This window comes from Suncus etruscus, chromosome 11 (assembly GCF_024139225.1).
Source record: "Suncus etruscus isolate mSunEtr1 chromosome 11, mSunEtr1.pri.cur, whole genome shotgun sequence".
In the NCBI taxonomy this organism is placed as follows: domain Eukaryota; kingdom Metazoa; phylum Chordata; class Mammalia; order Eulipotyphla; family Soricidae; genus Suncus; species Suncus etruscus.
Window position 1 is genome coordinate 8,918,284 of NC_064858.1, and position 13,526 is coordinate 8,931,809.

The 13,526-nt window shown below is 55.1% G+C and overlaps 1 protein-coding gene across 1 annotated transcript; it reads right to left on the reverse strand.

The window, feature by feature from the left end:
• Positions 1-1,086: 1,086 nt before the first annotated feature.
• On the reverse strand, positions 1,087-12,735 carry ABHD2 (abhydrolase domain containing 2, acylglycerol lipase). Its single transcript, XM_049783261.1, has 10 exons — positions 12,552-12,735; positions 12,061-12,259; positions 7,176-7,351; positions 6,391-6,558; positions 4,288-4,471; positions 3,822-3,914; positions 3,605-3,715; positions 3,362-3,431; positions 2,548-2,632; positions 1,087-1,537 (listed from the first exon to the last, which is right to left on the reverse strand). Exons 2-10 carry the CDS (start codon positions 12,252-12,254, stop codon positions 1,341-1,343), a joined length of 1,278 nt encoding a protein of 425 aa, XP_049639218.1. The 5' UTR covers positions 12,255-12,259; positions 12,552-12,735; the 3' UTR covers positions 1,087-1,340.
• Positions 12,736-13,526: the final 791 nt, after the last annotated feature.

Below are 13,526 nucleotides of genomic sequence, written 5' to 3' on the forward strand. Positions count from 1 at the left end.
TTTTCTAGGTCTCTGCCCTTCATTGCACGAGTGTCCGGCGAATGTTCTGGAGAAGTGCTAAAGACTTAGATTTCTCAAAGTGCAACAGATTCAAGAACCAGGCACGGGGAGCCAAGGGTGGGTGGGGTCTCGAAGCCAAGAGCTGCTCTGGAGAGATCTACCCGATGGAAGGTGACCAGGGAACATGGGACTCTAACTCTGAATTCTAAGCAGAACCCTCTAACCCCCGCCACCAAACTCAGACCCAACTTCTCAATGGTTCGGTCACCCAAGGCCAGAGTGCAGGAGACCTGGGTTTAACAAAGACCAAGTTTAACCAAAGGGACAGCCATGGTTCCTCTGAAATGAGGGGCAAAGGTTAAAAAAAAAAAGAGAGGGGGTCGGCAATGCCCCTGCCCATGAGGACAGTTGGGGAATGGAAAGGCGCCCACGTACCCCCAAAAGTATCTACCTGAAGCTCAGTGGCCTGAGTCGGTCATTCTACTCCAGCAGCCCATTTCCACCGTTCAAGTGCCCCACCTTCTATGCATCTGTGCCAGGTAAGTGCCAAGGCTTTTCTTGGGTCCTAGCACCAGAGACACTCAGAATCCAGGCCTCTGTGCATTTTCTCTATACAGGAAGTTCCCTGCCAACTGCCCAGGGTAACCATGCTCCATGCCGGAGCATGCCCCAACCTTAAACTTGGGGCAGATGCACTGCTCCCTGTTCTATAGCCTTGCAGGAGGCCTCCTCCCAGAGGTGAGAAGAACCACCTGAAGCCCTTGTCAAAAATCAAATTCCCCCAGGACCCCCACCCTGCCTCTTAAGGGTGAGGGACACCCGGGAGGCTGGGTTTATTCACAAGTGTCCCAGGCAACTCTCATCCATAGCAGGGCGTGGGGGAGCCCCTCTACAGTTTGGCTGGGGGGGGGGGGCAGGTGCGAGGCCAGGGGCTTGGGCCCCGACAGCCAAGCCCTGTGTATTCATAAGCAACACCCACGAAGCACCCCCTTGGTTTTCTGGGTCCTCCGGGGAGAGCTTTTGATTGGCAAAGCAAAATTGCCCCTGAGACACTTTTTTCCTTTTCTCTCTTTCTCTCTTTTTCTCTTTTTAATAGGGAAACTAGATGTGGCTGATTTAAAAGCGGCCAGTGGCCCCGTGGCCCGTCTTGGAAGCTAACAACACAATGGAAAAACCTGTCTCTATGCACAAAAATAGCTGGGGGCCCCTAAGGAGGGCTCTCCGCTCCCAGCTGGGGCACCAGGTATGTCTGTGTGTAGGGTGGGGGGCGGCACCCCTTGCCAATGGTGAGGTCAGAGCCAGAGAGAGGTCTGCGGGGCCTGCGGGGGTAGGGGCTTTCCTCAGTCCAAGTCGGCCTCCACCAGCTCAGTGTCCGAGCACTGGGACTTGCTGCGCTCCCACTGGCAGATGGCGTCTGCGTACTCCACCACCAGCTTGTCCATCCAGGTCAGGGGCTCGGGGAAGAGCACGGAGCCCTCGAAGAAGCCCAGGTGGCCGCCGTGCAGAGGCAGCACAAACATGACGTTCTCCCGCTTCTCTGCAGGGAGAGAGGCCTTAGGGTAAGCCTGGACTCCGGCCCCTAGATTCTGAGGCGGGGCCCAGTGGGTGGGGAGTGGGCCCAGGGTAGCCCTGAGAATAGGATGAGTGTGGTGGGGGTGCAAGGACTTCTGCCCTGGACCTGCCAAAGGCTCCACTTACAGCTGCGTGGGTAGGATCCACCCGGGAGGATCCAGCCCAGGTGCTCTTGAGAGCCCTTGTTTTGGGGACTCCCCCAGGAACAACCAACTTGAAGCCTGACTCTAGGGGTCCAAGGAGGCCCGTTCTGGTTAGGAAGGGCCCTTTGTGTGCGCGTTTCCTGACATGCACAGCCCTGGCTATATGGGCTCTGATCTGACCCTGTCTGCCTTGATCTGCCTTTCCAGGATATTCTGGGGCCAATCCCACTAGTGCCGGGGAAATTAATGAATATTGTAGCAGAGAAGCAAATGGTGTTCTATGGTACGGGGCTGCTCTGTATTCTGTATAAGGGTGTGACAGGAGAGGGCATGTTCACACCCTATATAGACAAACAGACATATCACATAGACACATACACTCACAAAGACAGACACATCAACAAATTCATACAGACACACAGAAACACAGAGACACACATAGACACACATACTCATAGACACGAACACACATATACGCTGTACATGGGACTGGGCCTCGGGTGTCTGCATTAGCAACTTCTATAAATCAGATCCATAGCCAAGGCAGGCCTCGAACCTCTGCTCTCTGCCCTGGCGCACACACAACACAGCCTTTCTCTAGGGGTATCCAGGGAGACTTAGCATGCATCCTACAGGGATCAGTCCCAGGGTCCATCCCTGGCCCCGAAGCACAAAGAGAAACCAACTGGGAGCAACTGTGGAGGTAGGAGAGGATCGCCATGGCCCAAGGTGGGGGCAGCCCCGTGTGTTGTTTGCATGATCAGGATAGGACAAGTAGACACCAGGCAGCATGGCTACCTCAGTCCCTCCTTCCTCCCTAAGCACAGCTCACCGGACAGCGACTTGGGGATGCTCAGGAGACTCTCATGCACCAGCGGGTCGTCAGCGGCATTTACCAGCATGAGCGGCACGAAGATCTGGGGGGAAGAACAGGATATTGGGTCAATGGGGCTGCCAACTCACAGCTGTAGCTCCCGACAGATGCAGCTTTGTGGGAGGGAAAAGGGTGCTGCTGGAGGGGGGGGTCTGTGTGAGTCCCCAATGCAGGATTCAGCTGCCACGGCTAGAAGCGACGAATGCTATGGCTCTGGGCTAAGAGAGAGCCTGGGGGGCATAGTGGTGGCGCTAAAGGTAAGGCATCTGCCTTGCAAGCGGTAGCCTAGGACGGACCATAGTTCGATCCCCTAGCGTCCTGTATGGCGCCCCCAAGCCAGGAGGATTTCTGAGCGCATAGCCAGGAGTAACCTCTGAATGTCAAATGGGTGTGGCCCAAAAACAACAACAACAAAAACAACAACAAAAAAAGAGAGAGAACCTAGGGCACTGAGCATGGAATATGGGAGCCCCAGTTCTTTTTTTTTTTTTTTTTAGTGGTTTTTGGGTCACACCCAGCAGTGCTCAGGGGTTATTCCTGGCTCCAGACTCAGAAATTGTTCCTGGCAGGCACGGGGGACCATATGGGGCGCCGGGATTCAAACCGATGACCTTCTGCATGAAAGGCAAATGCCTTACCTCCATGCTATCTCTCCAGCCCCTGGGAGCCCCAGTTCTATCCCCAGTTCTGCACAAGCCCTAGCCCCTGCCCACAGGGGGTGGTTGTGGTTGGATGAGACAGAGGACAGAGATTCTAAGATGTGGCCACTCACCCTATGGAGGTACCTCATGCAGCTTTCTTCCTCGTAGTATTCCTTCAGGGAGGAGTAACCGTGGAACTTTCTGCGTCATGGGAAAGAAGAGGGGACGGGTCAGAACAGGAGCAGCCAGCACGTGGAGGCAGGTCTCGGATCATGGTTTGGCCGCTGGCGTCCCTTCACCTGGCTGAGCATCTGAAAAGTGGGTGCAGCTCCAAACTAAACCAAAGCAAAGGGCACAGAAGGAACCGGCCTCACCTCATAACATTATCGTCGATCTGCATCAGGGATGTGGCTGTGTAAAGGCGGCTCAAGTCTGTGTCCTCCAGGCTCTGGGGCTTCCTCACATGGTCTCCGAACAGGGCTTGCCTGGTGGGAGACAGAGCCATGAGCCTTGAGGTGGGGGGAAGAATGTACCCCTAAACACACATGTTCGTGACTGCCTGGCCTGGCCCGGCCTCCCCTGGGCCCTGACCTATGGGACAGGATGATCTTCTTCATGTTGTCAGCCATGAGGAAGTTGTAGAAACGCCGGCACTGGTCCCACTGCATGAAGGTCTCCTGGGCCCTGTGTGAGACACACACAGTGGTTAGGTGCTGCAGGGGCCTGAGGAACTGAGGAGGGGAGTGTTGGGGTGCTGTAGGGAACCTTGAGGTGGGGATGGGCTCCCCAGCTCTCCCGGGACTCTTAGTCGAGAAACCTTCTGGAACCTGCCAGACCCATGGCTGGAAGTGGTCACATTGGATGTGGCCCTCCCGTAGGTCTCCAGGCCCATCTGTGTCTGTAGCCTCCCAGTTATGGGGATGGGGCTTGGGGAATGGGGTGGAGATGGGGTGCAGGGATGGGAATGGGGAATGGGGCTTGGGGAATAGGTAGAGTGTAGGGATGGAGCCTGGGGCCTCAGAGAGTTCAGCCTGGGCTGCATGTCCTCGTGGCTCACCTCAGCGCGCTGTAGCCCTGACACACGCTCACGCAGCACAGCACGTTCTCCTGGTTGGCTTGCGTCTCGCCCAGGTACTTGCAAACGATGTTGCCGCCCAGGCTGAAGCCCACCACCACCAGCTGCGTCTGCGGGTAGGCCCTCCGGATGTAGCTGACCATGGCCCCGAACTCCCAGGTGCAGCCTGTGGGCAGGGCAGGGGAAAGTGAGGTTGGGGAGCTGCAGCTCCAGGAGGGGTATACGCGGGCAGGGAGCCAACAGCGCGTCAACAGAAACGGGGGCGCCCTGAGCACTGGCGTGTGGCCAGTGAGGAGGCATGAAGATGGCAGGTGACTAAGGGGAGGAAGCTCCGGGCACCTGTTATTTATTTACAGGGCGTCCTCAGCGGTGAGGGGAAGGGAAGGGTTGCAAGATGCTAACCCCAGAGGGGACAGGCTGCAGCTTAGAAGAGGCCCCCCCCTTGTGTCCCAGAGGTACAGGGGAGCAGTTCAGGCCCATTCAGAAATGCATAGAGGAGTGTCCCCAGGGAAGGGGACGTGACCTCAGCTAGTGTCTCCATCTGCTAATGTCAGGCTGGCTCAAAGCTAGCTTTTATTTGTTTGTTTGGACCACACCCAGCGCTGCTCATGGCTTCCACCTGGCTCTGCGCTCAAGAATCCCTCCTGGCAGGCTTGGGGGACCCTAGGAATTGCTGGGGATAGAACCCAAGTCACATGCAAGGTATATGCCCTCCCTGCTGTGCTAGTGCTCTGGCACCAAGGCTGGCTTCTGAGGCTCAGAGTAATCCCTGCAGGCAGACATTAGTCCCTTGTGCTGCCAGGAAGGGGCACGAGCTGGCCCACCTTTTCTCCCAGGCTGCCCCCACTCAGTGACCAGCACCCTCCAGAACTCCTCCAGGACCCCTCCTGGAGCTTCCCACTCCCTCCCCTAAACCCAGGAGGGTTTGATAAAGTGCCTCACACACACACACACCCTCCCTGGGATTAGCGCTGTTAACAGGATTTAGACACCTAATCTGGCGCTTCTTGGAGAAATTGGAGACCGACCCATCCACCATCTGGTGAACAGGGACCCAGAAGAAATGCTGCCCAGCCAGCTGAAGGCCCAGAACATGGGACCAGTAAGTGCTACAGCCCACTGGTGTGTGTGTGTGTGTGTGTGTGTGACAACTGCACACACACAAAAGCACATCCACACACATACACACAGAGTAAGCATGCCCACAGACAAGGTGTTACACACACACACACACACAGTAAGCATGCCCACAGACTAGGTGTCACACACACACACAGACCTCTGAGTAAGCATCTCACACACACACACACACACACACACACACACACACACACACACACACACACACACACACACACCTCTGAGTAAGCATGCACAGAGACTCGGCGTCCATTTGAGCGAGGAGACACTGAGTCATGTCCCAGCCTCTCCCCCAGGCGGGGACCCTGGAGAGTTGCCAGAGTGGCCGTGCATGGCAGGAGCAGCTGAGCTTACACCTCTGCACTGAGGCAGGGCTGGGGGTGTGTGCGGGGGATTGCGCCTCCCTAGGTTTCTTCCCCTCAAGGCACCAACTGGTCCCTCCGCAGCCCTTCCCATTTCCGGGAGCAAGGCCGAGAGTCATTTCTCAGAGCTGTGACCACTGACCAGATGGGTGAGTCATAGTGAGAGACTAGAGGTGTCTGAGCACCAGTCCTAGGGTTCTGGCACCAAGTGGGTCCAGAGTTTGGGCCAGGTCCAGCTTCCCTGTGGCTCTACCCTCCTGGTCATGGTCTCAAGGTTGCCAGCACCCCAGGGCATCTATCTGTCAGGCTGTTTAAAGTGCTTCAGCTCCAGAATCCCATCCATGTTCTCTCTCTGCACCATCCAAACCTCAAACCGTTGGAAGGGCTGGGGTGATGGCACGGTGGGGGAGGGCACTGGCTTTGCATGTGGCCAACTGGGGTTCAATCCCCTGCGTCCTATATTGTCCCCCGAGATCCCTGAGGCCCAGGTGTCAATTCTGTACTTGGGAAGGGAAGCCTCGGGTTGTGGAGCAACAGGAAGAGGGGTTCTCACCAGCTCCGTGTCGTCCCCCCCCCAACATACCGTAGGTGAACATGCGTGGTGAGGTCAGCTCAATGTTGGGCAGTGCTCCAAGGTGATTGAGCACGGCACAGCGGTACCCGTTTCTCTGGGCATAGTCCACAAAGGTGCGGATGTATTGCTTCTCGCTGTGGTTGGCAATGCCAGGGCAGATGACCATGGTGATGTCATCTACAGTGAGAGAGGGAGAGAGAGAGAGAGAAAGAAATAGAGACAGAGAGATAGAGGAACCACAGTCCTGGTCACACGTCTCTGTCTAGGATAAGGCCATTTTTTTTCTTTATTTGGAGTTGGGGAGGGTCTCTGGGGGCCAAACCCAGCCATGCTCAGGTGTTGCTTCTGGCTCTGCACTCAAGGATCACTCCTGAAAGTACTCAGGGGACCCTGTGGGATGCTGGGGACGGAATCCAGGTCAGCCGCATGCAAGGCAAATGCCCTCCCCTCTGTACTACTATGGCTCTGGCTCCCACCATTTATGTTGTGTAGTTGTTGGTTTTGGTTTTAGGGCCACACCTGGCTGTGCTCAGGGTTGGCTCCTGGCTCTACACTCAAGGATTAATCCTCCTGGTGGGGTCAGGGGTGCTGGGGATCGAACCTGGGCTGGTTGCATGCAAGACCTGTGCTCTCCCCACTGTGCTCTCGCTGTGGCCCAACCCAGTGCCTCGCACCCAGGCCCACTTGGCCGCTGCCATCCACGCTGTATCCGAAGGGCCCGCAAGCACTCTTGGCAGCCACCTCTGAGTGTGATCAAGCTGTGGGGTCCTGCTCTGACACCTGGACATGCTCACCTCCAACACAGTGCTCTGCCAGGGGCTCGAAGAGGTCAAAGGTGGAGGTGGCCCCGTCTGACATGGTGATGAACTTGCGGTGCCCATAGGGGTGCGGGGAGCGGACCCGTCCCATCTTCCCATACAGGGCCGTCTGGATGTGACCACTCTTGCCCCAGATCAGCGGAGGTATATATCTAAGGACAGCGAGGGAAAGTCAGGGGCCTGGGCAAGAAAAGAACATGTCCCCCAAACTCATGTCCTGGTTGAGTCCCTTGTCTCCTAGCTTGAGCCCGGAAAAATGTTCCACAAGGCATCGATATGAGCTTTGCTTTTGAACCCTGTGTTCTAATCCACCCTGGAAGGCCCCCAGGATGGAGGAGAAAGTGGGGTTGCGGGCCCGGAGAGATAGCACAGCGGTGTTTGCCTTGCAAGCAGCCGATCCAGGACCAAAGGTGGTTGGTTCGAATCCCGGTGTCCCATATGGTCCCCTGTGCCTGCCAGGAGCTATTTCTGAGCAGACAGCCAGGAGTAACCCCTGAGCACCGCCGGGTGTGGCCCAAAAACCAAAAAAAAAAAAAAAAAAAAAAAAAAAAGAAAGTGGGGTTGCCTGTAGCTTCCACCCCTGTGATTGAGTCCCTTGTCTCCCCATTTGAGCCCAGAAAAATGTCCCACCAGGCACCAATATGAGCTTTGCTTTTGGACCCTGTGTTCTAACCCCCACCCTGGAAGGCCCCCAGGATGGAAGAGAAAGTGGCTGCCACTCCAATGCCTCCTTCCACCCTTGAGGCTGGCAGAGGTGAGGGGTGGAGAGCTTGTGGAGCTCTGAGACTGTACCAGAAGGGCAGAGTGCTGTAAATATTTGCGGAATTAATGAAGGATAAAGGCACGGGAGTCCAAGCCTGGCATTACCTGGCCCTAACAACTGGGCTTTGTGCAAATAGACTCTGTTCCTGCCCACAGAGGGAAGATGAGGTGTGGGGGTGTGGGGCAGAGTAGCAGGGAGGAAGGACACAGGGCCCTGAGGGAGTTTGCAGCGTTGAGCTAAGCTTCTGTAGCCTTCCATGTCAAGGGTTTCTGGGCCTAGAGAGTCTCCAGGTCTCCAGACACTTCTGGGGGTGCCCCCCCCAATTCAATCAAACCAAAAAAATTGTGGGGTTCTGGCACCCACAGTACAGACACCTTCATGGTTCAGGAGGAGGAAGGGGTGGTCTCCACCTGTTGGGGGCTTCTCTCTACCCTCTATCTCTCTGGCCCCAAACCCGCATACGTCACTTTCTTTTATCTTTTTTGTTTTCGTTTGTTTGTTTTCATATTGTTTTGGGCCACACCCTGTGGTACTCGGATTACTCCTGCTCTGTGCTCAGAAATCACTCCTGGCAGGCTCAGAGGACCACATGGGATGCTGGGAATCAAATCCAGGTCCATCCTGGGTCAGCCACATGCAAGGCAAATATTCTACTGCTGTGCTATCTCTCCAGCTCCTTTTTGGTTTTCTTTTTCTGCACTCAGAAATTGTTCCTTGCAGGTTCAGGGGACCATATGGTTGAATACCAGTATTCAAACCCAGGTCTGCCCTGGGTTGGCTGTGTGTGCAAAGCAAACACCCTACCACTGTGTTATCTCTCCAGCCCCATCATATACATCACTTTCTGACCCAGCTCTTGGCTTGTCACCAGGGTCTTGTCACCCCGAAAGGAGATGAAGGGAAGAAGGAAGGTTCTAGAAGGTTCTCTGGGACAGGAGATAAGAGGTGTGGCAAGCACAGTGTCCATAGTTTATTTTGTTTTTTTGTTTTTGTTTTTGGGCCACACCGGGTGACGCTCAGGGGTTACTCCTGGCTATGAGCTCAGAAATCGCTCCTGGCTGGGGGACCATATGGGACGCCGGGGGATCGAACCCGAGGTCCGTCCTAGGCTAGCACAGGCAAAGCAGACACCTTACCTCTAGCGCCACCACCCGGCCCCAGTGTCCATAGTTTGAAGGGGGCATCAATTTAACCGATAAGTAAAGAGACAGAATCTCGGGTTTAGGGTGTGGAGTTCAGCAAGTGAACACCCCTCCTATCTTCCCATATAGGGCTGTCTGGATGTGACCACTCCTGCCCCAGATCAGCAGATGTGAGGACAGCAAAGGAAAGTAAGGGGCTTGGGCAAGGAAAGCCTGTGTCTCCCAAACTCATGTCCCCGGTTGAATCCTGTGTCTTCTGCCTTGAGCCCAGGGGGAAAAAAACAAAAACAAAAACACCACAGCAGTGTTTGCCTTGCAAGCAGCCGATCCAGGACCTAAGGTAGTTGGTTCAAATCCCGGCATCCCATGTGGTCCTCCATGCCTGCCAGGAGCTATTTCTGAGCAGATAGCCAGGAGTAACCCCTGAGCGCCGGGGTGTGGCCCAAAAATCAAAACAAAAAACAAAAAAACAAAACAAAAAAAAGAAATCACTCCTGACTTGGGGGGACCATATGGGATGCCGGGGATCGAAGCTAGGTCCGTCCTGGGTCAGCCGTGTGCAAGGCAAATGCCCTACTGCTGTGCTATTGCTCTGGCCCCAGAAAGGAAACCTCTGAATAGCAGGCACAGCAGGATGCTAGGGAAGCGGGACCACAGTCCAGAGGGGATCAAACCCTTCAAAACAGGAAAGGACCGCCCCCCTCCCCCGCAGCTTCCCAGCCCTCAACTAGAAGAAGCCCCTTGTGCGGGTGGAAGGATGCGAGACGGGATGGAAGGCGGCACTGTGTGACTGCACTGTACACCGCGGCAGGTGGGAAGCTGGGCCCGGGAGGAGTCGAGCAAATAGCTAGCACAGGACAAATATTTGCTGTTTCAGCCACAAAGGGCTCGTTTCCCTAAACCATCAAGAGGATCAACAAAAGGCCAGTGAGCATTAGGGATGGGCACTGGGCGCTGGGTGAGAAGAAAAGGAAACACAGATGTTCCTGGTCAGAGCAGGTGGTACAAGCAGATGGGAGGCGCCAAGTCCAGGTTCTTTCATTAGGATTAACAGTGCTTTTGGTTTGAGGGCCACATGCGGCAATGCTTAGGGTTGACTCCTGGATCTGCGCTCAGGGGTCACTCCTGGTGATGCTAAGGCTGACTCCTGGCTCTGTGCTCCACTCCTGGCAATGCTCAGGGATGACTCATGGCTCTGCATTCAAAGATCATTCATTCCTGGCAGTACTCAGGGATCACACCTGGCGGTGCTCAGGGCTGAGTCCTGGCTGTGCTCAAGGATAATTCCTGTCAGTGTTCTGGGATGACTCCTGGATCACTCAGGGATCACTCTTGAAGAAACTCTGGACACCAGCTGTTATCCCTGGCCACCGAAGCTGGCCCACTTCCTCAGAAACACGCGCAGCAAGAACAACAGGGAAGTGACATCAGCTACATCCACCTCAGGTCGGATGGGTGGATGCAACCCTCGGGGCTCCATCTTTGCAAGGGTGACTGAGTCGGGGTCTCGGAGTGCACAGTCATAGCCCCACAGAGCGCTGTGAGGGCAGGACCGTCTGTCCTAATTGGCGTTGAGAGGTTAGCAAGCTAGGGACTTGGCAGTGAGGGGTTCGTGCACAGGCGGACAAAGCCCCAGTGTCCAACGAGGAAGTGTGGAGGCCTCGTCCAAGCAGGAGTGGAATCTGGGGCCAGATAAGCTCCAGATAATGAGGTTCTTTTCCACGCTCACTCATTGGCTCCTGGGGTTGGGCCAAGGAGCTGGGGTGGAGGCAGAGTGTAGGTGGAGACAGGAAACCGCCAGAGTCAGGGGCTACTCCTGGTTTTGGACTTAGAAATCACACCTGGTAGGCTCAGGGGCTCCTATGGGATTCTAGGGATCAAACCCGGATCACATTTGCATGCAAAGCAAATGTCTTCCCTACTGGGCTCTGGTACGCGCTCCTCCCTTTAACAAAATTTTCTTACGGGGTTAGAGTGAAAAATATATTTTTTTACATTTTTTTTGCTTTGGGGTCACACTCAGCTGTGCTCAGGGCTAACTCCAGGCTCTACACTCAGGGATCACTCCTTGTGATGTTCAGGGAACCCTGTTGGGTACCGGAGATTGATTGTTTGTTTGCTTGGTTGGTTTTTTTGGGTCACACCGGGAAGTGCTCAGGGGTTACTTCTGGCTCTATGCTCAGAAATCGCTCCTGGCATGCTTGGGGGATTATATGGGATGCAGGGATTCAAACCAATGACCTTCTGCATGAAAGCAAAGGCCTTACCTCCATGCTATCTCTCTGGCTCCAGGGTACCGAAGATTGAACCTGGAACAGCTACATGCAAAGCAAATACCCTACCCACTGTGCTATCTCTCTAGCCTCCTCCAGCCTTGCTCTTAACAAGGCAGCTGGAGAAGTTCCCAGGAGGGCCCCTGGGCCTGAAGGAGGAACCCATCAGAGTAGGGAGTGGCCTCTCTTCCCAGAACTAGCAGCAGAAAGAGACTGTGCTGGGTCCAAGGGTCAAGTTTCCTCTGCAGTGCTCTGCCCACGTGTCCTCAGGCCTATGGACCTCGTGGGCCGCAGAGGTCAGCTGGGCCCTCTGCCAGCGGATCTTAGAAGCAGGGTCCATTCGCCCTCTTTTCTAAAATTTTTGGACCATACCTGGTGGTGCTCAGCGGTGACTCCTGGCTCTGCACGTAGGAATCACACCTGGCAGGCTCAGAGGACACTATGAGATGCCTGATCAAACCCAGGTCGGCCACAATCAAGGCAAACGCCCTCCCTGCAGTTCTATCGCTCCAGCCCCCAAATAATTTTTTTATTTTTATTTTTGGGCCATACCCAGCGGTGCTCAGGAAGTTACACCTGCCAGGCTCAGGGTAACCTATGGGATGCCAGGGATCGAACCCGGGTCAGCCACCTGTCAGGCCAGCGCCTTCCCCTCAGTGCCATTTCTCCGGCTCCCAACTCACTCTTTGGTCAGCAGCGGGCAGGACTTGAGCAGGAAGCGTGAGAGCCCTGAGTCTTGGAAGTAGAGCTCAGGAGGGGCCGTGGGGCTCTTGAGGTTCAGACAGCGGACGATGACGTAGAGCACGGCCGCCACGGCCGCCAGTTTCATGCCGTCGAACACGGCCGGAAGCTCCGGCGCCTCGGGCACTGCGTTCATCCTGGCTGTGGGCAGACATGTGGCACAGCATCAGTAGGACATAAACCCAGGGCTCCCATGGTCCTCTCTTCCCCCCACTCCACCGACCAATTGCTTCCATCTCAGAAAGAGGCCAAAGGGCTGTTGAAGTGAGCACAAGGACTGGGAAGGGCTGCCAGGTGTGGCCCCAAACCCATGTTCCCCCCACCTTGTCTCTCCCATTGGGCAGTCTTCCAAGGGGAGAGGCTGAGGACATGCAATTGCCCCACACACACACACTGCCACCAACATGTGCTCCTGGGGAGGGGCCCTGCGCACCTGTCTTGTCTGTGCTCCAGCCAATGAAACTGTCCTGGTGATGGGTGCAGGCCCGGTTGGTCACTCACAGCAGCCTAAGGGCTAGAAGGAGACGGTGAGTCAGAGCAGGAGGACATAGTGAGGGCGGGAAGGGGGCAGCAGACCCAACTCGGTGTCTAGTGGGCAGGTTTGAGGTTTTGCGAGCTGGAGGCGCTGGCACAGCTGGAAGCTCCCCCAGCACAGACCCTTTTAGAGAAAACCCTACTGCCCCATGCCCCTCTCCCCATGCCCCCTTCCCACTCACCACTATAGTCCGGACATGTCTTTCCCACAATCTAGTATTAGTGCAGCATGCAATTGTTTTTTGATCCAAAAATGCATGGTGACTACCAATAATTCAATCAAGTAAACTGTTTTTTTTTTGGGGGGGGGGTTCACACCCAGCAGTGCTCAGGGGATACTCCTGGTTCTACACTCAGAAATCTCTCCTGGCAGGCTCGGGGGACCATATGGGATGCCGGGATTCGAACCACCACTGTCCTTCTGTATGCAAAGCAAACACCCTACCTCCGTGCTATCTCTCTGGCCCTCAAGCAAATTGTTTAAAAAATAGCATCTAGGGGTCAGAGAGATAGCATGGAGGTAAGGTGTTTGCCTTGCATGCAGAAGGATGGTGGTTCGAATCCGGGCATCCCATATGGTTCCCCAAGCCTGCCAGGAGCAATTTCTGAGCATAGAACTAGGAGGAACCCAAGCGCTGCAGGGTGTAACCCAAAAAACCAAAACAAACAAACAAAATAAAGCAACTAAAGAGAAATAGGAAAAAATAAATAAAATAGAATCTAGGAGGCTATGAAGAAAGCCAGGACAAGCTTGCTCATTTAGGGCTCCATGAATCCCACAGACAGGATCCCCTGCAGTTTCTCCTTCCCGAGAGACCAGGAGGGCGCCCCAGCAGCAACTTAGTCACCCCCGTGGGGCCTCCATATAAGTTTA